The sequence below is a fragment of the Pteronotus mesoamericanus genome, unplaced genomic scaffold (assembly GCF_021234165.1).
Source record: "Pteronotus mesoamericanus isolate MK-2021 breed Mesoamerican mustached bat unplaced genomic scaffold, CSHL_Meso_final scaffold_651, whole genome shotgun sequence".
NCBI classification, from domain to species: domain Eukaryota; kingdom Metazoa; phylum Chordata; class Mammalia; order Chiroptera; family Mormoopidae; genus Pteronotus; species Pteronotus mesoamericanus.
Window position 1 is genome coordinate 32,656,842 of NW_026555325.1, and position 24,237 is coordinate 32,681,078.

The following is a 24,237-nucleotide window of genomic DNA, read 5'->3' on the forward strand; positions in this document are numbered from 1 at the left end:
AATCCATAGTGACAGAAGGCAGGAGTAGTTACAAGGAGCTGGGAGGAGCAGGGACTGGAGAGTAACTGCTTTAACACGTACAAGGTTTCTCTTGGGGAGTGATGAAAATGTTCGGGAATTATACAGTGGTGATGGTTGCATAATATTGTAAATATACTAAAAACCCCAAAATATATACTTTTAAATGGTTAACATTGTGAATTTAACATTACGTGGCTTTTATCTCAATTAAAACATATGTATAAATGTAAGAAGAAATATCAGAAAGACGAAAAAAGGTGAAAGGGCAGTCAAGGTGATCAAGACCTGAAAGTGAAAAAACATCTGTAGCCGCCCAGAGGCTCCTGACTGAGGATGGGAAGGGAGGGATAACCTGCCAAACCGCCAAAGCGAAATGAATGAGAAAAGCATAATGAACAACACCTGCCACGACAGATACGCGTTCCCAATGCTAGTAACCCCCAAAAATGAAAATATCCCACCTTTTATGTTGATCATTTTTTAAACAAAATAAAATACCCACCTATCAAATATAATGCCTCATTCTTTTAAGGGTTTTATATACTGTGACATGACCAAACATGAAAGACCAAAGTGCTCCTCTTTGGATGGCAGCTGATCAATTTAGCTACTTAACTCAACTACCAAAGTAGTAACATCAGAAAATTTCCTAGAATTGAAGACTATGAGGGCTCACTAAGTGCCAAGCACAATAAATTAAACACACATTTCCGCCTAGGACTTGGCCCATCATCATAAAAAATTATAGAACATTAGCATAAAGAGAAAAATCCTAAAAGTTTTCAGAGGAAAGTAAGAACAGGTCAGATTAAAGGATTATGAATCATGGGCATCATGCTCAACAGAACACTGGAAGCTTGGAGACACTTAGTAAGGCCTTGAAAATTCTAAGAGAAATGACTTCCAACCAAGAATTCTAAATTGAACCAAACTTTCAGTCAATTGTAAGGGGAGGTTGAGAGCACTTTGAGATATCCACATTCTCAATACTTTTTTCTCCCTTCATGTGCTCTTTTCCCAGGAAGCTGTAGGAGAATTTGCTCCATCAAAAAGAGAACATGAACCAAGTAAGAGGAAGATGTGGGAATTAGGAAACAGACAATCCAACTCAGAATAATGGCCAAGAGAAATCCCAGGACAGCAATTGCGCTGCAGTCCTCTAGAGCGCCTAGTGCTGGAGGGGGCAGGCAGATGCCTCCAAGAAGCAAAGTCACTAGGGAAAATGAAATGTCAGGTTGTCCAAGGCATTTATTTGGCTATGTGGAAAATGACATTTGGAGAAATCTAAATCTTTGCTCAAATGTCACTTTCTCAATAAGACCTACTCTTATCACCCTATTTGGCCTTATAACCCACGCCTCTATCCGCATCCCAATCCCCTGCACGTCCCTCTGTTTTCCCCTTGGCACCTATCACCTCCTAACATACTATGCTATGTATTTTACTTATTTATTAGGTTTATTGTCTATCTCCCAATTAGAATGTGTCACAAAGAAGAAAAGTCTTTGTCTAATATGTTCACTGATATAGCCCAAGCACCAAGGATAATGACTGGCACGTAGCAGGCATTGAGTAAATATTTGTTAAATTAATGCATTAGCAATAGATACACAAATTGCTAAGTAAGTGAAGAGTTAGGTTATTTTTTTTTTTTACTTTATGGAAAAATAAATGATAAAAAAGTATTTTTGTTGTACAAAAATAGGAAATACAATACATGACAAACATCAATAGTAATACTGTAGATACCAAATATTAACTTAATAATGATTACAAATATAATGAGGGGAATGGAAGAAAAAGAATGGAGGAGGATATAGTATAAGGAAGTCCTCGGCTGCTATAATAGAAAGTTAATAATGTCTAGAAATACCAGTATGGAAATATAAAGGAAAATACCAAAATAAATAGCTAAAGAATTACAAGTAGTTGATCTGACAAAAAAAGATAGGGATGAGAAAGATCAAAGCAAAGGACTGTTGGTTTGCCTTTGGGTTAAAGTATTTCAAAAGTCCTCATTTGTGATCAGACCAAACCAAACCACAGGTCTTTCAACAAGGAGAGCATTAAATCAAAAATGTTTCCTTCACTGTGTTCTGAAATACACCACAGAGGCTATCACAGCAAATTCTGTATCAACCAACACAGGAAGCTAGCCCAAGGTAGACATGTTTTTTACTAGTTGGTGCTACCAGTAGCACCTAACAAACATCACCCTAAAATAAAGTCATGTTCTCTCTCCATGCTATAAAAGTCACTCCTGAAAGGGTCCTGGGTTTAGGTCCTGGCCCTACCACGAACTCACGGTGAGTTCTTCAACAACTTCATTTCTCCTCCTAGGCACCTAGATATATCACACATCTATAAAATGAATACTGAATAATTTTTGATGTTCCAAAAACAGTAGGTATGCTAACACAGGATAAAAAATATTAAACTGTATAATACTGATACTAATAGTAAATAGATTTTACCAATTCCTGTCAATTGTTTCTTCCTCTCGTTCTTCACTGTATGACATAATCTGGTAGTTTTACCATGACCACAAAACCCCCAGAATTTAGGACAGGCAGGAGTGGGGAAAGGCACAACATCAGGAAAACAACTGCCACTGGAAAGGGAGCAACACAAGGAAGTCTAAAAGTAGAATTTAGAGAAACAAATCAACCACAAACTAGAATATGAGTGCCAAACCACAGTATGAAAAATGAACTATGAGAACCAAAAAGGAGTGGTGCATTCTAAGTATTGGTAGGATGGGGTTGGGAAGAGGAAAGAAAGTAATGTTTACAAGAGGCCTTAAAAGTAAAATTCAGCCATGGACAGTGTGGCTCCGTTGGTTGGAGTATCTTCCCATAAACCAAAAAGTCGCAGGTTCATTCCTGGTCAGGGTATATGTGCAGATTGCGGGTTGGGTCCCAGTTGGGATGCATACAAGAGGCAACCAATCGATGTTTCTCTCCCTCTCCCTTTCGCTCTCTCTTTAAAACCAATAAGCATGTCCTCAGGTGAGGATTAAAGGGGAAAAAAGTAAAAATCAATTTAAACTGCAAGTGGACAGGATATTCCAGACTAAAAAATGAGAATCAACTGAATATAGAAATAATTTTTTTTCTTCTTTGAAAGTGGAAAGAAGTTAGTTGGAGAGAGAAACAAAGAGAGGGTATAATATACACAAAGAAATGTAGAAGGTGAAGCTGAAAAAACAGTTGAGACCAGATGATAGAAGACTAAATATTAAACTGAATAACTCTGAGCTTTATTCTGGGGGCCATGGGATACCACTAAAAATCTTAGGGGAGAGAAATTACCTGACCTTTGCTCTCCCACGTAGCAATGTGACAGATGGACTGGAGAAGAAACTGATTAGGGACAGGGAGGCCGAGTACTCTAGTGGCTAGTGCAAAGACCCAGGTGAAAGAGGTTGAGCCTGAATTAAGGCAGTGGGGAGTGCAAATTAAAAAGCAATTGAAAAAAAATTTTTAAAAGCAATGGGTACATTCATCCACTGCTAATGGATATGATTTTAATAGGGTTACACTCACACTATTCAAAACTCAAAAAAAAAATAATAATGCAGTGAAAAGTCTCCCTCCCACTCTATCCTAGGCACTCAATTCCTCCCTCCAGAGGCAATTCCTCGTATATTCTTCCAGAGATGTTCTACATATGAACAAATAAATTATATATACATGAGATACCTATATTATACATACACACAAATATGTGTGTATGAATATTCTTATCCATTTCTCTTTTTTACACAAATAGCATACTATTCACACCATTCCACACATCTTGCTTTTTTTCCAAATTCAGTCCTTTTGAAAAGTGATTTAGCAATATATGTACATCCACAAATATTCATATACCTCATATATAAAGAGTCATAAAAATGCTCACATCCTTTGACAAGGAATCCTGGGCATGACTCCTATGAAAAAAAATTTAAAAGGAAGAACAAAATACAAAATAAGAAAATACAAGAGATGGGGTATGGTGAATTGTGTTCTTTTTTCTCTCTATTCACAATTGTTTAAGTATTGCTTTCTTTCTTTAATTAGCAGATATAAATTTTCAAAAGAGAGCATATATGAAAACATTTGAGTTTGTATTAACAAAATTTGGCATCTAACCATCCTTTGGGGAGTGGGCACAGAGATGCTGAATATCTACTACCTAAGTTGGATTGGCAGGACGACCACCACTACACACACAGAACACATACATACATACATACATACATACACACACACACACACACATACACTGAAAATATACTGTACTTACTGAATCACCAAGATTTTACAATATTCTTGACTTTAAAACTATCAGGAAATAGAGCAGCCTTATTACCACAATCTATCAGGACACAGCAGCCAATAAGGAAAACAAATGCTGTGGCTGACATGTACTGGAAGAGGCTCTGCCCGTATCTGGGGTTATAAATGATACCAGAGAATCACTTACCCTGAGGCACTTCACTAGTGTTTTTCCCAGCTCGCCTAGTCTATTTTAACTTGATTTTAACTGAAAGATAAAGTGTATAGCTCAGAGGAGGAAAAAAAAAAAACCCAAATCTCATCCACAAGGAGTCGCTCACTTCTTGACTTCTGCAGGAGACAGTTAACTAATTAACTCATTAAAGTAGAGACAATTACTTGGCAATGTCAGTGAGCCTGCTGTCTGAACAGACAGAAAAGAAGAGGGAGTTTAGAACTGACACTAGAATCTACTCACAGTCAGTCAAGATGCTAAAACATTTTATGTATTATGCTAACAACAAAAAAAGCAGATACTGTAAAATGGGTAATATATTTAAACCAAAAGTATTTTTTAATACTTTGAAATAAGAATGACCCACTAATTTTAAACAACTTCATTACTGTTAATGCTTATTTTAATTGGGTAATAATGTGTTAAACAGATTTTTAAAAAGTAAACATGACCTATAGTAACACATAAGGCTAGAAATAAGAAAATGTTAAGCGGCCTCACTAAGACCGTCTCTTTCTGCTAATCAAAATGACTTTAGTGTTCGCACTAAAAAACAATAAAAAGTAATTTAAAACAAAGTTTTGAGTCTCCCAATGCTAAAAATTTAATATATCAAACAACTTAGTAGTCTCATAATATTATGTCCATTTCGGTCTTTTCATTTCAAAGGATGAACTAAAATGACTTTAAATTAACCAAATATTATATCCATATTCCAAACAACTTTAGAGTTACTCATTTGCCATTTCAAAGATGTCTCTTAAGCACTTGTAAATCCTTCTTGGGCAAAAAGTCAAGGACACTTGAAAGACATACACAAGATGTGGCTGACAGTATCTTAAAACAAACAAACAAACAAATAGGTAGTTTATTTCCTTAACTAAATTTTATCCAAACCCAACTCTAATATTTGAATGCAAAAGTCACACAGCTTTGATATTTCCAGAAATATTTAAATTTACATTGAGTATAGTTCACATGTGCTTGAAAAAGCCCTGACATTCTGAAGTTTAAGAAATAAAAAGGCTCTTACAGATTAGACTATTTACATATTTAATCCGAATTACTGCCTATAAAAGATGGCAGGGTTTCATACTTACACTGACCTACCTCTAGCTGCAAATGGAAAGGCCATGTTATCTAGAAATGTTTTGCCTTTCAAGCCAAGAGATCAACAGATCAAGGCCTCTTTTGCCTAAGTGGATAGTAGCAACCTTTGCCACTTACCAAATTTAACCTTAAGTGACCTTTGGGATACATGCTATCTACATCACAGGTTAACTATGAAACAAATTTTAGAAAAAATTTTATGCACCCCTCTGAATTTCCATTGAGTAAAAGGGGAAAAAAAGATTAACTCAAAATTCAATGACATGATTGAGTTAAAAACCCAGTCAGGGGAGTCCAAACTTTTGGCGTCTCTGGGCCACACTGGAAGAAGAGTTGTCTTGGGCCACACATTAGATACACAAACACTGACGAAAACTGATGAGCAAAAAAAAGGTTTTAAGTAAATTTACAATTTTGTGTTGGGCCGCATTCATAGACATCCTGGGCCAGATGCAGCCTGTAGGCCACACACAGGTTGGACACCCCTGGTCACAAATTACCTCCTTAAATAGTTTAAATTAAAAAAGAGACCCTTTGATGTTTTATATTTCTAAAAGATTTTTCAGAGATTATAAAGGAAAATTCTGATCTGCTGTGACTAGAAGGCTGATTACTTTTTAAAAATTATACAGTATACAAAATCAAGAATTTTCTTTTTATGTATACCAAAATCAAGGTAATGTATCTAGAAGCACTACTTTTTAAGCTAAACATATGCCAAAATCAAATCTTCCAGGTTATTTTGCTGAGTTTTACTTATGAAGCACCAACTACGTGCTACCTACTCCACCTGATACTAGGAATGCAGAGCTCTCAAACAGCCCAGAGACAATAGCATGATGGATACCTAAACCAGGGCCAGAAAATAGGTTCTAATCCCATATGCCATTAATTAATTAAGACTTCTTGAGCAAAACACTGAGCTTCTTCAACAGAAAACAGCAGTCTTGTTGTGAGGGGAAAGAATGAGATCTTGAACACCAAAGTACTTGTTATTATAAAGCATATATGCACATTGCAATGGTTATTCTAAAATGCTTAGAAACACAGAAGAACACAGAATCCCAGTTTCTCTCCTTGCTTTATTGAATTTTTTTGCTTTTGCTCAACCATGAAGGAGTTATTGTTCTAATTCTTCATTTTTCTCCAACGCAAGGTTTCCTTCCACAGTTCTTACGTTTACCAGGAGATCGGCCCTGACTGGTCTAGGCAGATTCATCTCTGCTTATACAAACAAGTAGGTGTAATATGAGGTCTATGGCTTTGTTCCAATGGAGATGAACTGACATTTTCAGATCTTAACATACTTTCAATTGCAGTAACTCAAATGACAATGTCACAAAGTTCAGTAATTTCAAATATTAAATTGAGCATTTCTCATACAGAAAAATGAGTTACATGAACAATGGAAGAGAAAGACATTTACCAAGAAAAAAGCTGAGCATATGAAGCTAATCCTTTTGCTGTTCTTCCCTATTACTGTTCTTACTCCTAATGGAAGCCAAATTTAGTCAGGAATGCATGCCCTTTCACTACAAAAGCACTCTGCATAATGAGCAAAGACCACAGTAGATCTGACACACAAACCCTGTTAAATGGTGCAATGTGGAATTCACCTTCTATCATAAATAATATCTTAATGAGAAAATATAATTTTAAACACATTTGGCCATATTAATTTTAACTTTTTTTTACATTATTTTTATTGTATTTTTCCCATTACCATTTATCCCCCCACTCCCTCTTCCACCTCCACCCACCCTTCCCTCCAATTTTAACAACTTTATTGAGCTGCATTAATTTTAAAAACAGACTTTAATTAGTGATGCAAAATTTTTCTGATATTTATCAAAATCAATTATACATCCATTGGGGAAAGGCAGTTTTATACATCTAATTTTAATTAGCACTTTCAGTTGCATATTTCGCATACACTAGAAACAAAACCTTCTATTTGATATTGCAAAGAAAATTCCTCAGATGTCTGCCTTTCTGACACAGATTGCTTCCATGAAATACTATGTGCTTATTTTTCTTTTTGCTTTAATATATGTATTTTTACTGTCCATTACAGCAAGTCCTACTGTACAATGTCCTGTACAAAAGCCAGCTACTAAATAATGCAATTCCTAACACAGTAGGGAGGTACAAGACCCTCGTTAATCACTGAAATCAATACTAAACTAGGCCTACCAAAACAATTTTCCCCTTAAAATGGCCGAAATCCTTGGAAATAAAATGACGACCCCAGAGAATTCAATAATTGGAACTAGAATGCTTCTTAGGGCAGATTAAGTTGAATAATTAATTTGCATTGTTCTTAAAATAAATATTTCAATCTCTTGGTGTAAGTAACCATGGGAACATACAAGGAGCATATAAATTTATAAGCCTGGGCAAATCATTCTTTGACAATCAAGGTACAGCTCCTAGGGAGGTAGAATGTTTTAATGTAGGTAAGTCTTAATTAAATACCAAGATTTTTACTATAAAAAAAGAAGGGTCTTTATCCTTGTAGGGAGTGGAAAATATTAAGAGGTTTAAGAGACAAATCAACCAAATACAATGTATGAATCTGGCTTGGATCCTAATTTTAATAAAGCAACTTAAAAAAAAATGAAACAGGAAATTTTCAATACTGAATGGAAATCCAAGTTATTAGAAATATTTTTAGGTGTGATCATTTTATTGTGGTTTGTTTTACTGGTTTTTCAGAGTCATCATCTTTTAGAGATACATGCTGAAGTATTTATGGATGCAGTGATATGTTTGGAAATTGCTTCAAAACAACCCAATGCAGCTGCAATACGGATGAAGCAAGATTAGCCATGATAGTTGGCTAAGCTGAGTAATGGGTATATGGCAATTCATTATGCTATTTTCTCTAAATTTGTGTGTTTAAAATTTTCAATAATGAAGTTTTTAAAGGCTACAGAACAATAATGAGATTATTCTATATGTACTAATAATAGTATGTTTAAAAAAAAAGAAAAAGCAAGTTTCTTCCATTTACGGTATAACATTGAACAAGTTGCTTAACCTTTCTGGTGCTCAGTTACCTCATTTATAAAATGGGAATACTAATAGTACTTAGAGAATTGTTCTGAGGATTAAATATGATTTGTATAAAACATTTAGACTAGTACCCGAGACAAAACAGTAATTCAGTAAGTAACCAATTACACTGTTTTAGAAGCCCAAAAATGACCATGACACTGGCTTCAGTGAATGATGCTTCAGAAACTTCAGCAGTACAGTAAGTCCTCACTTATCATCATCGATAGGTTCTTGGAACTACAGCAAAATGATGTATAAAGAAACCAATTTACCATAGGCTAATTAACGGAAAAAGAGTGAAGATTCTATGGCATCTCATCAGCATTGTAACGAGGAGTTGAGCACAATGATGTTATTCAAGGACCTGCTGTATAAAATATTTAAAAAAGAGCTGGAGAGAACAAGGAGATGATTTTTTTTAAAGGTTACACATAAAAAGTGAATTACAAGTTTCTCTTCAGGTCTTTGTTTTAGTATTTCAGAGTCTGCGGTTAGACTACTATTCCTTCTCTGATCCAGACTGGGCAATTGAAGGTTCAAGAGAAAACTGCATATAACTCACACAGTTTCTCAGGTATCTCATTATTAGACCATGGCTATATCCCATCTCAGAATCTATAAACTTGAGAGAAGCCATTTCCTCTTAAAATTGTATTTCTGAATGTATATATTTGTGAACATCTTCAGATGTATGTTTCAAAAATATGAGTAATTAACTGATTACATGTACACAGTCATAAACACATATTAATATGTTGTCACTTTATAGGTCCAGTAGTTACCTGGGGACTCAAATCCTATCCCCAAAAGTCCTCACCTTATCTTTGAAGGAAAGGAAGGGAACAAAGAACTAAGCTCTACTTGGTTCTCCCTGTATCAGGAACCATTTCCACATTATCACCTCATTATCTCACACAGGGATGCTAGGTGTAGTTATCCTTCTTAGACAAATAAGGGAGCAGGCTCCAAAAGTAATGTACACACACCTAAGGTCACATAGCAAAAAGAGAACAAATAAGGATCCAAATGCAGGTCTGACTACAAACCATGTAGGCTCTGCCTACACTCTGCTGCCTCCCAGATGAAAAGTCACCTGAGGCCCACCCAGCTCAAGGTATTCTAAGAACCCTATGGACAGGACGAAGCACAGGAATGTACTAAGAAAATTCACATTTCAATTTTACCTTTCTAAATGTGATCTACTTAACTATAAATTGAATCATTCTATTTCCAAAGTGAAAGACCTTCAGTGGTTTCCACCATGCCCTTAAAAAATCCAAACTCTTCTCCACGGTCTATAACCAACACCCTGCTCGATGTGGCTCCTTCAGCCTCATCTTTTTCTGGCCATTCACGCCCTCACTCACTGACGCTTCAGGCACTCCCTGCTGTTTGCTGAACATACCAAACCCTTATCCACATCTGGGCCTTTGTCCATGTGAGCCCTCTGCCTGGACTTCTCGCACCCCGCCATTTAGTCCTCGGCTCTAGTTTCACCTCCTCAGGGCCCTTCACTGACCACGCTCTTGAAAAATGATAGCCTTTTCCATCATTCGTTTTTTTGTTTTTTTTTATTGCACTGGTCACTATCTGTAGATTGCAGGGGGGTGGGGGGGGGCGGTGTACTTGTTAGTGTCTGTCTCACCGTTACCTAGAATGGGGAGGTCCTCCCTTTACTTAACTCCTCTCTCTTAGCTTTATAAGGGTAGAACCTAGCACAATACCTAGCCTGACACATAGTAGGCAAATAAAGGTGTATTGTTTGGTAGATCATAACATGGCATTTAATAACACTAATTTTCTCCTCTTTTCAGTTATTTTTCAATCATTCTAGTTGATTCAAGGATAAAGTCTCACTATGGTGCCAGTTTGCCCTTAATGCCTAATACTTTTTTAAAAAATGAAAACTCTATATAGCTTATGGCAAATATTTTATAAACTAATGATAAAGGTTAATTATTATATTCAATTCCTACATTTTGAAGAACTGATGAAAACAATCAGTGTGGTTAAAATACTCTAGATCCCCTTCTGTGCATCTAATACTGTGTTTATTCAACCCAATTTATGCTGGAAAGTCCTCCTTTAACTTTACGTTCTGAATTGCTAAATTGACTTTTTAAATTATTTACTTGCTCAAAATTTGATACATTGAGACTTTGTTTTTATTTTCTCTTAATTCTCCCCCAAACCAAGATAACAACTTAGTTTCAATACTTCCATATTTTTTCAATGCCCAAAATCATAGAAACATATATGTAAAAATCTATACACAACATGTGAAGTGACTTAGAAAATTAAAATCATGCTGTATATACTTCTTTAGAGTTTTCTTTTCTCACTTAATAGTGCATTGGAAATCCCTCTGAATCAGCTGGAATAGGTCTAATACATTCTTTTTAGTACCTGCATAGTTTAATTTTTCGACCACTTTCCTTTGATAGCATTTATTTTGTTCTGTCGCCCCACCCCTTTTCAGGAAGAATTGAGTCCTCCAACTAACAACCTTGTGTGTGTGTGTGTGTGTGTGTGTGTGTGTGTGTGTGTGTACATTTTCTTAGGAGTATTTTTACTTCTCTGGGATAAATATCCTAAGAGCAGGACTGTTTGTTCAAATGGTATTTTCTTTTTATTTTAAACAGTTGCCACATTGCTTTCCAAAAACTCTTTGTTTCCACAAATATTGTAAGAAAGCAATTTTTCCCTCCACATTTCGCCTCAGTGGATGCTATCATTTTTTACTACTACTTGTACTATAACTGTAATGTTATGGTAAACATCCCACACTCTTGAAAACATAGCCCTAATGCATATTCCAACAAAATGGAAGGGTCTCCTGCCTAAAGCCCTGTTTAATTTCCTTCTCAGACCCAGGTTACTGTCAAAAATAATACATAAACTAGTATTTATTAAATAAAAGGACATTTCTTTCAAATAAAAATGTTATAATAAATATCCTAAGAAAGGATCACTCTTTTGTTGCTTTATATTAGCAGCATCTTTGTGTACTTATTCTCTAATTCTAAGTATACAGAAGGAAAAAAAGCATTTTCATAATTTTATATGGGCTATGACCTTTACTATTACATTGGTGATAATGAGAAAAAGAATAGGCTTAAAATATTTGACTTCTACATAGCAGTACATTTTTGGTCTAGCATATATAGCGATGTGCGGTCTCAACATGTGTTGCTTTTACTATACAATACTTTCATAAATGTTCAACAGAAGAACGAAGAAGAGGGAAAAAAAGAGTTCTTAAAAGAGCATTCACTCAGAGCAGTTTTTGATAAACCTACTTTGCTACAAGACACAGACCAGATAAAGTTTTTATTTTGAAATTTGTCAGGCTTATAACAAACAGCCTGTGGCATTTCTGTTGTCCTCATCTCACCTCCCTCTTCATTGCTTCTATTGTCTTCTTTTTTGCTACTGTATACTTCTATGTAGCAAAACTGGGTCAATGATAGTGGGTGAGTGAGAGAGGTAAAAGAAGAAAGATAAATCAAGAAATGACCGTTGAGAGGGTAGTAATAGTAAAATCTTAGCTTGACGACTGGTTGTAAAATTATAGCACAGACTAACATATAAGAATTAACTTGTGCTCCAATTTTATAAACTTGGCAGGCAGATTCCTAGTGCCTATTATTTGTTCTCTTTTTTAAACTAACAGAAAATACAGATCACCAAAATTTGAGAAGCAATGAATACAGAAAAAAATATTTCCCCAGACTCAAAATAATATTCCTTTATTCTTTTTTAAAGAATATTTTATTTATTTATTTTCAGAGAGAGGGGTAGGGAGGGAGCAAGAGAGGGGGAGAAACATTAATGTGCAAGATCACATGCTCCCTAACCAGGGACCTGGCCTGCAACTCAGTCATGTGCCCTGACTGGGAATCGAACTGGTGGCCTTTCAGTTCGCAGGCCAGCGCTCAACCCACTGAACCACACCAACCAGGGCTAATGCTTTACTCTTTTAACTTGTATACAAAATTCCATTAAACATAGATATACCAGCACTTTCAAATAGGAATATATTGCTGTTTACAAACAAATGACTTTTGAGCCATACTATTTGTAAATTTAGACAGTGCTACAAATCTAAACTTTTTTTTAAAAAAAGAGCTTTCAACTGTATTCTAAAATTCAAAATTAAATCTTCTCTGTATTCTTTAAATGCTCAGAAGATCCTGAACTCAAGTGACCCTCAAATCCTACCAAAACCAAATTATTCTAATAACAGCATATAGTTTTTTACTATATTCTTTCTGTAAAACTCTACTTTAAACTCCCATGGGACCATTCTCCCTAGTTCTCATCCTCCTACTTCTCCCTTCAATTGCGGGTATCACTTACAAATCAGTTCTTATTCCCTGTCTTATTTTATATTTAATTCCTGTAATCACAAGGATTCATGTACCACCTATATGATTTGTATAGGTGGTCCAACCTGCCTTTACCTTACTGGGGCACATTTACTTAGCAATCACACTTACACTCCTCCCCCACCAAAATTCCCAAAATAGATGCTTTATCAATTAACATTTATCCTAAAAGTGCCAGATTCACTCCTCCTTCCTTTATTTTCACTTTTAATGCCAAATTCATCGTTTCATTCCTTACAAAGTCCCTGATATTGTCCTTTCCATTTGCCCAGCCACCAGCCTCTCCAGGTCATTTATCACCCACATGGATTATTTCAAAAGCCTCTTAACTGATCATCCTTCCTACTTCCAACCTCTCCACACTTTCTCCAACAAACACAAAGAGCTGCCAGAATTCACCACTTCAGTTTGCCACTCAGAAACCCACAGTGCCTCCCCACTGTTTCAAATCCAAACTCCTTGGCCAAATGTGAGAGGTAGTTACAGTGTACAGGCACTTTTTAAAAATCATCTAAGTCAACAGATTTTTTTTCTTTAACTTAACAAATATAGCTGCCATTAGCCCCTCACATACCTCTAGCTTTCAAAAATCATCTTGTTTTAAGATCCCGCAAATGGTATAATGTAAAGGTTGAAAGTACAGGTTCTGCAGTTTGATTTGAATCCAGCCTCTAACACCTATGAACTGAGTCACATTAATCAAGTCATTTAATACTTCATTTATTAACAGGACACTAACCCTACTTCCTAAGATTGTTATGAAAATTAATAATACCCTTAAGTACCAGGTCAATGTCCAAGAAACTGCAGAATGATCAATAAATGTTAGCCACTGTCACTACTGTTACACGGCCACTCTGATCTAGGCAAGTCAATTTGATTGCTCTACCAGAGGCTATGCATTTCCTTCACTATTCTTGACTCCCTCAACCACAAACTGTTAGAAATAGAATGGGTCTCAAAGAGGATTAAAGTCTTGGCTCAATGTTCCCCTTTGAATATTCAACTTGGTGTCTAGTACTAAACTAAAACAAGGGAGTACATGGCAGACAGAAAACAGTCCTTAGTAAATATTGGTTGGGTAAATATGTTAAATGTTGAAGAAATGAGTAGCTAATATGTACTTTTGTCTCCCATTATCTCTATACTAAGAACAAATCATATTTATCTAAAATAAAACTGTTTCTAAACAATTCCCTGTATAGTTTGAAGTATTCAACACAGGAATTGAAAAATAAAAATCTAGCAGGAAGGTGGAGACATGCATTTGAACAATAAAAAAGTAAAATAAAAAAATAAAAATGTAAAACTAAAAAAATAAAAATAAAAAATAAAAATCTAATATATTACTTGGTAACTATCCTCTAATTGATCAACTAACTATATATACTGTATCTTTCTCGTTGCTTTATACCTTCCTGAATGTATCTGTTTTCTCTGTTATCTATTAGTAATTTTTGGGTCAATGCTTATAAATTAGTGCTATATGTGTAGTTATGAATTCTACAATTTTCAATATAATAATAGTAAAACCATTATCAAAATAATGTATAAAAGGATAGGATTTAAAAGTTATCAAAAGCTAGCATTGCTCTCTCTTTTAAAACTAGAAGGACCTCAGTTTCTATTCCCTTAAGTCCTATTGTGTCTCGCATAAGATGAGACCCAGAAAGTCCAGATAATCAGCCTACAGGTACAACAACCAGGTCGACGCAGGACTGAGAATTGGACCCAGTGTTCCTGACACTTAGGTCAATGTTCTTTTCACTACATCACACATCATTTCAACTGACTTCTTCCATGCCTGCGTAATCTAGAAAACAAAATTAACTATATCACATGAACTCAGAAAACACCTGAATATAATTACATGACCTGGATTCTAACATATTCTTGGCTATTTTCAAGAACTTGTGTGAGGAATAAGGGTTTCGAACCATAAACAGAGCATTTCTATTACAATTACACATTTGTTCTGGAAATCATACTTCCCCTAAAATCATCTCTGTAGCCACCTCCCCAAAAATAGGTTAAGCAATCCATGTCACAGATAAAAATGTCATCTATTCCAGGCTCATCAGCCTATGTTAGAACCTGTTCCTAATATAGAATCATAGACTTTTGGAGTTGGAAGGAACCTTAAAGATCACCTCTCATTTTACAGAGAAAACTAATACCCAACAGGGACCTGCCCAAGGTCAAAATTTCTGTACAGGAACTCAAGTCCTAAATAAAAAGATTTCAAAAAAAATTTCAGAGAAAAACAATACTTAGTGGAACACCTTAGCTTGTCTTCCTTTACATCTGTTTCTTAAGTACAGCTTCCTGCACGGGGAACTTTTGAAATTTAAGAAAAGAAAGCAAAACAAAGAACTAAGCCAACTTCTTTTTTTTTTTTTTTAAGTTTACAGCCAAGCCACTGATCCATAAAACTTATCACAAGCTAAGGTGGATCCTGGCAAAAATCTCAGACGGTAATATTTTGTAACAGACAAAAGTGTACAGATATAATATTTTAAAAGGGAGAAAAGACATAAATTGACAAGTTATATTTTTATCTGTAAAAAATTACAGAGATAATTTTTACTAAGAGAATTGCTTATAACTAGGAAAACTTTAAAATCACGCAATTTACAAGAAAGAAAGAATTGTAATCACCATACCTATAATTACACAGAAACATCAATACATTTTGAAATTTTATTTTGGTCACAGCGATGAAGGGAAGCTGGAAATTCTTTTTAGTGTTCTTTTACATGTCCTAAGTCATGTTTAAAAATAATAATAATTTGAAGAAAATCTTTTATCAAACTTTAATAAAAACAAAAACTTTCATACAAGTCTTAAAATAAGAATTATAAGCTATATTATCTAGCCATGTTTTTAAGAATATATAAAAATAGACTATTCCTGCAGGTTAAGGCCTGAAAAAGTACTAGACTTACACCTTTATACCCCCAGTGAAAAAACACACTACGTAAACCAATTTACCTGTAGGAATATGTTTCTTAGCTCATGAGGATCACCTCGCTTGGTTGTCTGCACCTGTAAGGAAAGAAAAAAAAAAAGAAAAGAAAAAGCCAGTTAATGCTTCACTAGACACCACTTAATCACCTCAGATTAGAGTTCACAGATGTTAATAATCAATGCTCTTATCTTTTATAAGGGCATTTAGTTTAAAACAAACCAAAAGCACTAATACTGATAAGAACTGTCAAATTGGAGACCTGTGACTACGGGGCGGAAAGAAAAGTGTGAAGAGCCTAAAATAGAGAGCATTTACCACATAGATTGCATCCGGATTGGAATGGGAAGGCAGTGAGAATCTATTACTTTACCCCACATCCATTAGCAACACGGCAACCACCCACCTTCAAAATCAAGAGGCCAGCAAGAGTAGATCAACGAAGCTGAAACACCCAAATTAATCGCATGGCCTAGCAGCCTTTCCTACCCATGGAAAGCAATCCAGAATATAATTATTTCCGCGCCCCTCTCTTCCTCCACCCAACCTAAAATATGAAAGGCTGCTTACGTTTCCAAATACTTTCGCTATCCTGCCACCTGCAGCGCAAATGCCGAGCATTGCCTCCGGCCCCAATGAAGCCCCACATTGCTCAATTACGCCCTCCCCCACAGCAATACACAGATGCCTTAGGTACCCCGACTTTGCTTGCCACTTCCACTCCCTTTGCGATGCCCTCCAACTCCGAGTTTACAAACCCATGGATGTAGAGCAGAACACTACTCATCCCTCACCGACCCGTGGTCCTCACAAGCCCCTCCAACTCGCAATCCCGCCTCCTTCCCCTCCCCCAACCAGGCATCCTCTCCCTTCGGTCCAAGCCCCGCACAGCTCTACCACCCGCGGGCTGGAGCCCCAGGACATTCTAAGAACCAGGCAAAGAAGGAAATGGGAGGAAGTGAGGGGCTTCAGGCAGGGGCCCCAGAATGTCTCTCATGCAATAAAGACAGCAGCAGAGAGTTGGAGTCACCTTGACCGCCATGCTGTGCTCGGAAGCCGGGGACGAGCGAGGGAGCGAGCAAGGCCCAGCTGTCAGAGCGCGCGCGCGCCGCCTCCCCGGCCGCGCCCGCCCTCCCGCTCGCGGCGCCGCGCGCGTCCCTATGCAAATGAGTCGGGGACAGGAGGGGCGGGGAGGGGACAGGAGGGGCGGGGAGGGGGCCCGCGCGGGGTTCGGGGAAGGGAGCCGGCGCAGGAGCTGGGAGCAGATCTGGCCACCCGCCGCGCCGAGGAAGGGGGTGCGCCTCCCCTAGGGAAGACTCGAGTGCCAGTCTTGGGATGCCGACGTCGCGTGGTTGCTGACAGCTGAGTCGCCAGCAAGAAAGCCCCAGGTTAAGGCCCCTTAGTGGGTGTGGCTTTGGGCGCCGACTTAAGCCAAAGTCGTTGTACTCTGAGATTTAAAGGTAAATCTTGTGGCCTAGACTGAGCAAGATTTCGAAGGATCAAAGAACAAATCCCATTAATAATAATCAATGAATTAATGACAGCTAATGGCAAATAATAACATTTAAAAAGATTGGGAAGCACTTACTGTGGGGGAATAAGTAAGTAAACATAACTTGAGAAATATGCCACTAAATTGGCATGGGATGAGTATGCGTAATATGTTTGTGCTTCGTGTACTGTTATAAGCTTTATTAGACTCAGTCTATATTCCCAATCACCCAAATCCTTTGCGCAATGAGGTGCGGCACAAACGCAAATGGAGAAAAAATCCGTTTGTCTTGGACTGCTCTGGCACCGAATCCTGGCCCACCTTGCCCCTACATAAACATTTCCAGCCGTACTTAAGAAGTAGTAGTAGCTAGCCCTTGTACCAAAATAATGTCTCTACAACTGAGTCTTGCCATTATGACTATATTGAGCCACATAGTCATTCATTCAACAAACTTTTACTGGGCAGCTAGTCCACACTAGACAGTTCTGGTTGTAATGACAACATAAAGTCCTTCCCCTATAGAAGTTTACAGATGGTGAATGCTTCCACGCAATCCCTTCACTAAGTGTGTTTTTTTGTTTGTGTCTTTAAACCAAACATGCTCACTGTTTAAAAAAAAAAGTCTAACAACTCCAAGATTTATCTGAACCTCACTTAGCTCTGTAATCCTCCACCCTCTTTTACATTTCCAATGTTGAATCTCATACGCGGCTTCTTTTTCTCCAGTCTCACTAATCATATTTATGTTTAGTATCCAAGTTAATAGAAATGAGGAAAGAGGAGTGGCAAATGGCAATTGTTGATAAGAAATACTATGTTACTAGTACTCTTAAATGAGCTTTTCCGCTGCAGTTGATTTAACTGTCTACCACCATACATCTTTCTTCAATCTTTTCAAAGTTCTTTAACAATGTAATTGGACATAAGGAAGTAAAAATTCACATTTTGATCTATTAGCATCTTATGACCCTGATACTCTGCTCTTTCTTATTTCATGAAGTTTCTCTAAGTAGAAATCTCAAGATGTTTATTTTGTTACTTTACAAGGGAAGTATGTCTGTTCAGTGGCCCTGAGTTCTTTAGTTTGAATAAAATACTTAAGTGAAAGAAGGTATTTATTTATAATGAAAGGATTATATTCTATTGGAGCCCATTGTTATTGTGTTTTTTTAAGTTAAATGCCAATATAATAATTTATAACTCTTTAAGTTTCAAATGATATCATTTTTTGGGCCCTTTTCAGTTTATTGCATGAAGGAGTTACACTAGTTCAAGTTAAAAGCAGACCCCAAATGGCTACATTATACAAGCTGTGAGGTTTTTAAACTTGTGACAAGGGACAGTAGGGAAATTCTACTCACTGTGAGGAAATCTTCACTGAAGCTTCAGTGAGCCAAAAGCACCTAAAACACATGGATCTTCAGCTGGTCATCCTTAGCCAGTCCATTCTCTACAAGGAAATTGCACATGTTCTTTCACTGATCACCCTTTAGCTGAATTACTACTCCACATTCTGGATGCTCAATTACAGTACCAAGGCAGGCAAATTTCTTCTTAAATGCCTTCACTGATTTCTTTTTATTGTAATCATCAGCGATCCCTTGGACAGTAGTAAGGGTCTCCCTGCCATTTCTCTGTTGAATTCTTATATGGATATAATCCTCAGTGCCAGCAGGAAGCAGATCATCACCCTTACCTGCATCAGCAAAGGGGTTAAAAGAGTGGAGATTCTGGGTAGCGGCCATACGATGTGATTCCTTTTCCTCAGTGGAAATGGCCTGTGGATGGCTGTGGCGGCAGAAGGTGGGCAGGGGGACAGAACAACCAGGAAACGAAGGGGAGTCAGGGGGAAGGTTGCTGAGTCCTCAGCAGCTCAACAACTGGGGCCTCAAATGATATTTTTAAACAAAAAATAATTATAAAACTGTGGGTCAAGTTGAAAACTTGATAATTAAGATAGTCTATAAAGAATGACATTTCAGGGACTGTCAGTCAAGATGGCAGCGTATACAGACATGGCTAGCCTCTTCGCACAACCTCATCAGAATTGTAACTAAAATATATAATGATCGTTAACACAGAACTCTCGGAAATCAAGTTGAATGAAAGTCTGACAACTATGAAATCCAGTTGAATGGAAGTCTGACAACTACAGAATTAAAGAAACTCACATCCACCCTGGCTGGTGTGGATCAGTGGATTGGGCGCCAGCCTGCAAACCAAAGGGTCACCAGTTTGATTCCCAAGCAGGGAGCATGCCTCATTTGCAGGTCAGGCCCCCAGTAGGGGCGCTTGAGAGGTAACCATGACTTAATGTTTCTCTCCCTCTCTTCCTCCCTTCCCTCTCTAAAAATAAATCTTTAAAACACACACACACACATACACACATCCATTTAACTGGTAGAAGGAGCACAGACACAGAATGTGTTGGTCCACCCACATGTGGTAGATACAAATTTGGGAGGGTTATCTTTGGAGCAAGGAATACCAGCCCAGGGTTCTAGTGCCAGGACGATAAATCCCCCAAAATTCTGGCTGCAAAAACCAGCAGGGATTGAGTCCATGGAAGAAACTTCTGGAACCCCAAGGAGTTCCTCTTAAAGAACCCGCACACAGACCCACCTCCTCAGGCTCACTCCCTCTGAGCTCCAGCACCGGGGTAGCTGCTTGAAAGGCACCACTAGCATCAAGGGAGGAACTGGAGTGTCCGGCATCAAGGAAGGAAGGGGGCCATTGTCCTTTCTCTAAACCCTGCCCCCACAGAGCCCGCAAGCTGGTGCCATATCTGAGACTCCATCAACCTGGCTAACACTGTTTGACCCACCTTGGAGATCCCCAGAGACTCCACCCCACCCCACTTACAGCCCCACCCAAGCTGCTTTTCCATATGAATGCCTGGTCTTGGCTCATTCTTCACAACTTCCTAAATCCTCTCAAACAAGCAACAGCTGGCCTCAGTGAACCCCAGGCCCTGCACTAGCAGCAGCCAGCCTAGATCCACAGCTTGGCGTCACCTGGGAATCTCCAAGCCCAGCACAAGTAGCAGCCGGGTCAGATTGCTTTATAGCCCAGGCAGGGTACCCAGGCAAAACACAGGTGGGGGCTGACCTGGGCCTGCACCACCTGGGAAACCCCAGGGCCAGCGCACCCAGTGGCCGGCTACGGACCACGGTGGAGCACCGCCACACAGCCCCCACACAGCTGATCCTCCACAGAGGGTGGAGGTTGGTGGCCAGTGGTCAGAGCCCGTTCTTGCAGCTAGCTGGCTGGCCTGGGTAAATCCCTCCCACTGATCTGCCAACAGCACCCAAGGCTCAACTGCAAGAGGAGGGTGTACTCAGCCCCCACCAAAGGCACATCTGGAATACCCAGCTTGGGTGATAGGGGAGGTGTGCCACTGGACCCTATAGGACACCTACTTCATTAGGCCATGCTCCCAAGACACAGAGTCGAAGCAGCTCTATCTGCTACGTAGAGACAAACACGGGGAGGCTGCCAAAACGAGGGGGCAAAAAAACATGGCCCAGATGAAAGAAAGGATCAAAACTCCAGAAAAAGAGCTAAATGAAATGGAGAAGAGCAATCTGTCAGATGCAGAGTTCAAAACACTGGTTATATGGAGGCTCAAGGAACTTAGCGAGGACCTCAGCAGCATAAAAGACTCAGTCAGCCACGCAGGATACACTAATTGAAAGACAGAACAATTTACAGGGAAACAACAGCAGAGTGGATGAAGCTGAGAATCAAAGCAATGATTTGGAACATAAGGAACCAAACAAAATAAAATAAAAACCCAATCAGAACAAGAAGAAGAAAAGGGAATCCAAAGCAATGAGCATAGTGTAAGCAGCCTCCGGAACAACTTCAAGAGGTCCAATACTCGCATCATACGTGTGCCAGAAGGAGAAGAGAAACGGCAAGAAATTGGAAATCTATTTGAAAAAACAGTGAAAGCAAACAAACTTCCCTAACGTGGTGAAAGAATTAGACATGCAATTCCAGGAAGCACAGGGAGACCCAAACAAGATGTGTGCAAGAGGCCCACGCCAAGACACATTGTATTCAAAATACTGAAGGTTAGAGATAAAGAGAGAATCTTAAAAGCAGCAAGAGAAATTATTTGCCTTCAGCGGAGTTCCCATAAGACTGTCAGCTGATTTCTCAAAAGAAACTTTGCAGGCCAGAACAGGTTGGGAAGAAATATTCAAAGTCATGAAAAGCAGGGGCCTACAGCCAACATTGCTCTACCCGGCAAAGCTATTATTTAGAATCACAGGGCAGACAAAGAGCTTCCCAGACAAGAAAAAAACTAAAGGAGTTCATCATCACCAAACCATTATTATGTTAAATGTGAAATATTTAAGAAAGGAAGATCAAAACTACAAATAATAAAATGGCAAAAAATATGTATCTGTCAACAATTGAATCTAAAAAACAAACTGAGCAAACAAGAAGTACCGAGACAGAATCATGGATATGGAGAATGTTTTGGTGGTTGCCAGATGGGAGAGGTGTGGGAGAGAATGGGTAAAGAGGTGAGGGGATTAAAAGGTACAAATAGGTAGTTAGAGAATAGCCATGGGGATGTAAAGTACAGTATAGGAAATGGAGTAGCCAAAGAACTTATACGCATGACTCACGGACATGAATGATGGTAGGGAGATTACCTCAGAGAGTGGGTGGTGCTGGTTAGAGGGGAGCAAATGGGGAAAAATCAAGACAACTGTAATAGCATAATTAATAAAATATAATTTTAAAAAATTACATTTCAAAAAGCAAAATTGGAAGCTAAAGGCTAAGAGAGTAATTGAAAATGTATTTTCATAAATAGTCACATTTAGAATTGGTTTCATAAAAGGCTCAGTGCATAGCTTCACATAGTTCATGGAATTGTTGCCCAAGAAAATCTTATATTACACCCAGATGCAAAACTGAAATATGAGCTTACTAGACAAACCACACAAACATGTCTTCAACTCCTGGGCAACTTACACCATATTAATTCAAAACCAGCCAAGCATTTTGTGCCTGAAAGTCAGAAAGTTATACTAATGCCTAGTGCCCTAATAAACTAAAATGTAATTATTAAGACAAGAGGCAATTTCCAGTGAGCCTGTTCTGCCACTACTCCTGGACGGCATTCAATAGTTAATAACACACGATTTCTGTTTATATTCTAGCCTCCTTTGATTATTTTGCTGACATGAGTACAGTTGTATTTCTGGTTTTAAATATTGCACAGCACTTATGGATATCACCTTGCAAGAAGTAAATCAAGGTGATATACCAACACTTAATAGAGCATTAGGCTATCACTGACTAATTAAACCAGGAATGGTGCTCTTCCTAGGTTAAAGGTACACATGTCATCACTATCATGAGAAATAAGCCAGATTTTATGCTCCCGTCAAGATGAAGCTCACTTAAAATATTTGAAATAAATAGCATGATCTGACCTTGCTACACACACACACAGAGGATATATGGTTTTGGCCTATACCTAGATATATAAAATGGCTCTCCGTATTTTACTAAAATATTGCAAAACTTACAAATATTATAAGCAGTGCATTTAACTCCTCCGTCACTAAGAGTCTGTATGGGGAAATGGAAGGCATTAGGTTGGGGAAGAATATGAAGGATTAAGTGTCCAAGGTTGAGCAAATTATGTTCTAGCTGGTAGACTGACCTGGAAATCAAATCAGAAATTATTATTTCAACCCAAGCCACTTGTAGTTAGACACTAGGAAAAAAATGACATGTTTATAGATTCTTAGACTGTAAAAGTATTATGCTCTCTGTATGACATTTGCTCTAATTGAAATAAATTCTCATCTTGGTGAAAGGATGGGGTATCAAAAATCTGATGAAATAGTTGTACTCCTGCTATTACGTCTTCCTAAACTGCTCTTCCCCAGAATCTGACTCCAAGTCTTTTTAAAAACTGTATTGATCGTTGTTCAGTTACACTTGTCTCCATTTTCCCCCCATTACTCTCCCCTGCTCTACCCACCCGCCACCCTCCACATTCAATCTCCCCCTCCCACCTCATTGTCCATGTCCATGGGTCCTTTATACACGTTCCTCGACTTGACTCTTCCCCTTCTTTCCCCGTTATCCCTCTTTCCCCACCCCTCCGGTCACTGTCAGTTTGTTCTTTATTTCCATGCCTCTGGTTCTATTTTGCTTGGTTGTTTGTTTTGCTGATTAGGTTCCACTTATAGGTGAGATCATATGGTATTTGTCTATCACCCCCTGGCTTATTTCACTTTGCATGATACCCTCCAGTTCCATCCATGCTGTCATAAAAGGTAGGAGCTCCTTCTTTCTTTGTGCTGCATAGTATTCCATTGTGTAAATGTACCACAGTTTTTTGATCTATTCATTTACTAATGGACTCTAAGTCTTTTAAATTACGCAATGAGAATAACAGTGATCTTATTTTTGAGCCACAGTCTTCTTTATTCCCTGTAGAGGCATTAACAGCCAGTTTTCTTTTCAATGGATTTTGGAGGAAATTCATGAAATGAGCTGCTCTAGATGTTTAAGGCTGGGAGTGCCTTATCAGTATACTAGTCATGTAAAAGCTAGTATTTAGTGGGAAATCTTATGAGCAAATGGAGAATTGAACTGTATGAACTTTAATGCTTCTTTTAATACTCTAATGTAATGATTTGGAACGAGACAGATTTTATTTAATAAAC

At 38.0% G+C, this 24,237-nt stretch overlaps 1 protein-coding gene and 1 pseudogene across 1 annotated transcript in view; both read right to left on the reverse strand.

Moving 5' to 3' along the window:
* SLC25A12 (solute carrier family 25 member 12) overlaps window positions 1-17,213 on the reverse strand; it is an 83,531-nt gene extending 66,318 nt beyond the window's left edge. Inside the window, exons 1-2 of the mRNA XM_054562672.1 lie at window positions 17,069-17,213; window positions 16,065-16,118 (exon numbers count right to left, since the gene is read on the reverse strand). Of these exons, the coding sequence (XP_054418647.1) occupies window positions 16,065-16,118; window positions 17,069-17,080 (66 nt within the window). The 5' untranslated portion in view covers window positions 17,081-17,213. The remainder of the gene's footprint in view (window positions 1-16,064; window positions 16,119-17,068) is intronic.
* Window positions 17,214-18,936: 1,723 nt separating this feature from the next.
* Window positions 18,937-19,278, reverse strand: LOC129061673 (eukaryotic translation initiation factor 1-like; annotated as a pseudogene).
* Between the last annotated feature and the right edge of the window lie 4,959 nt (window positions 19,279-24,237).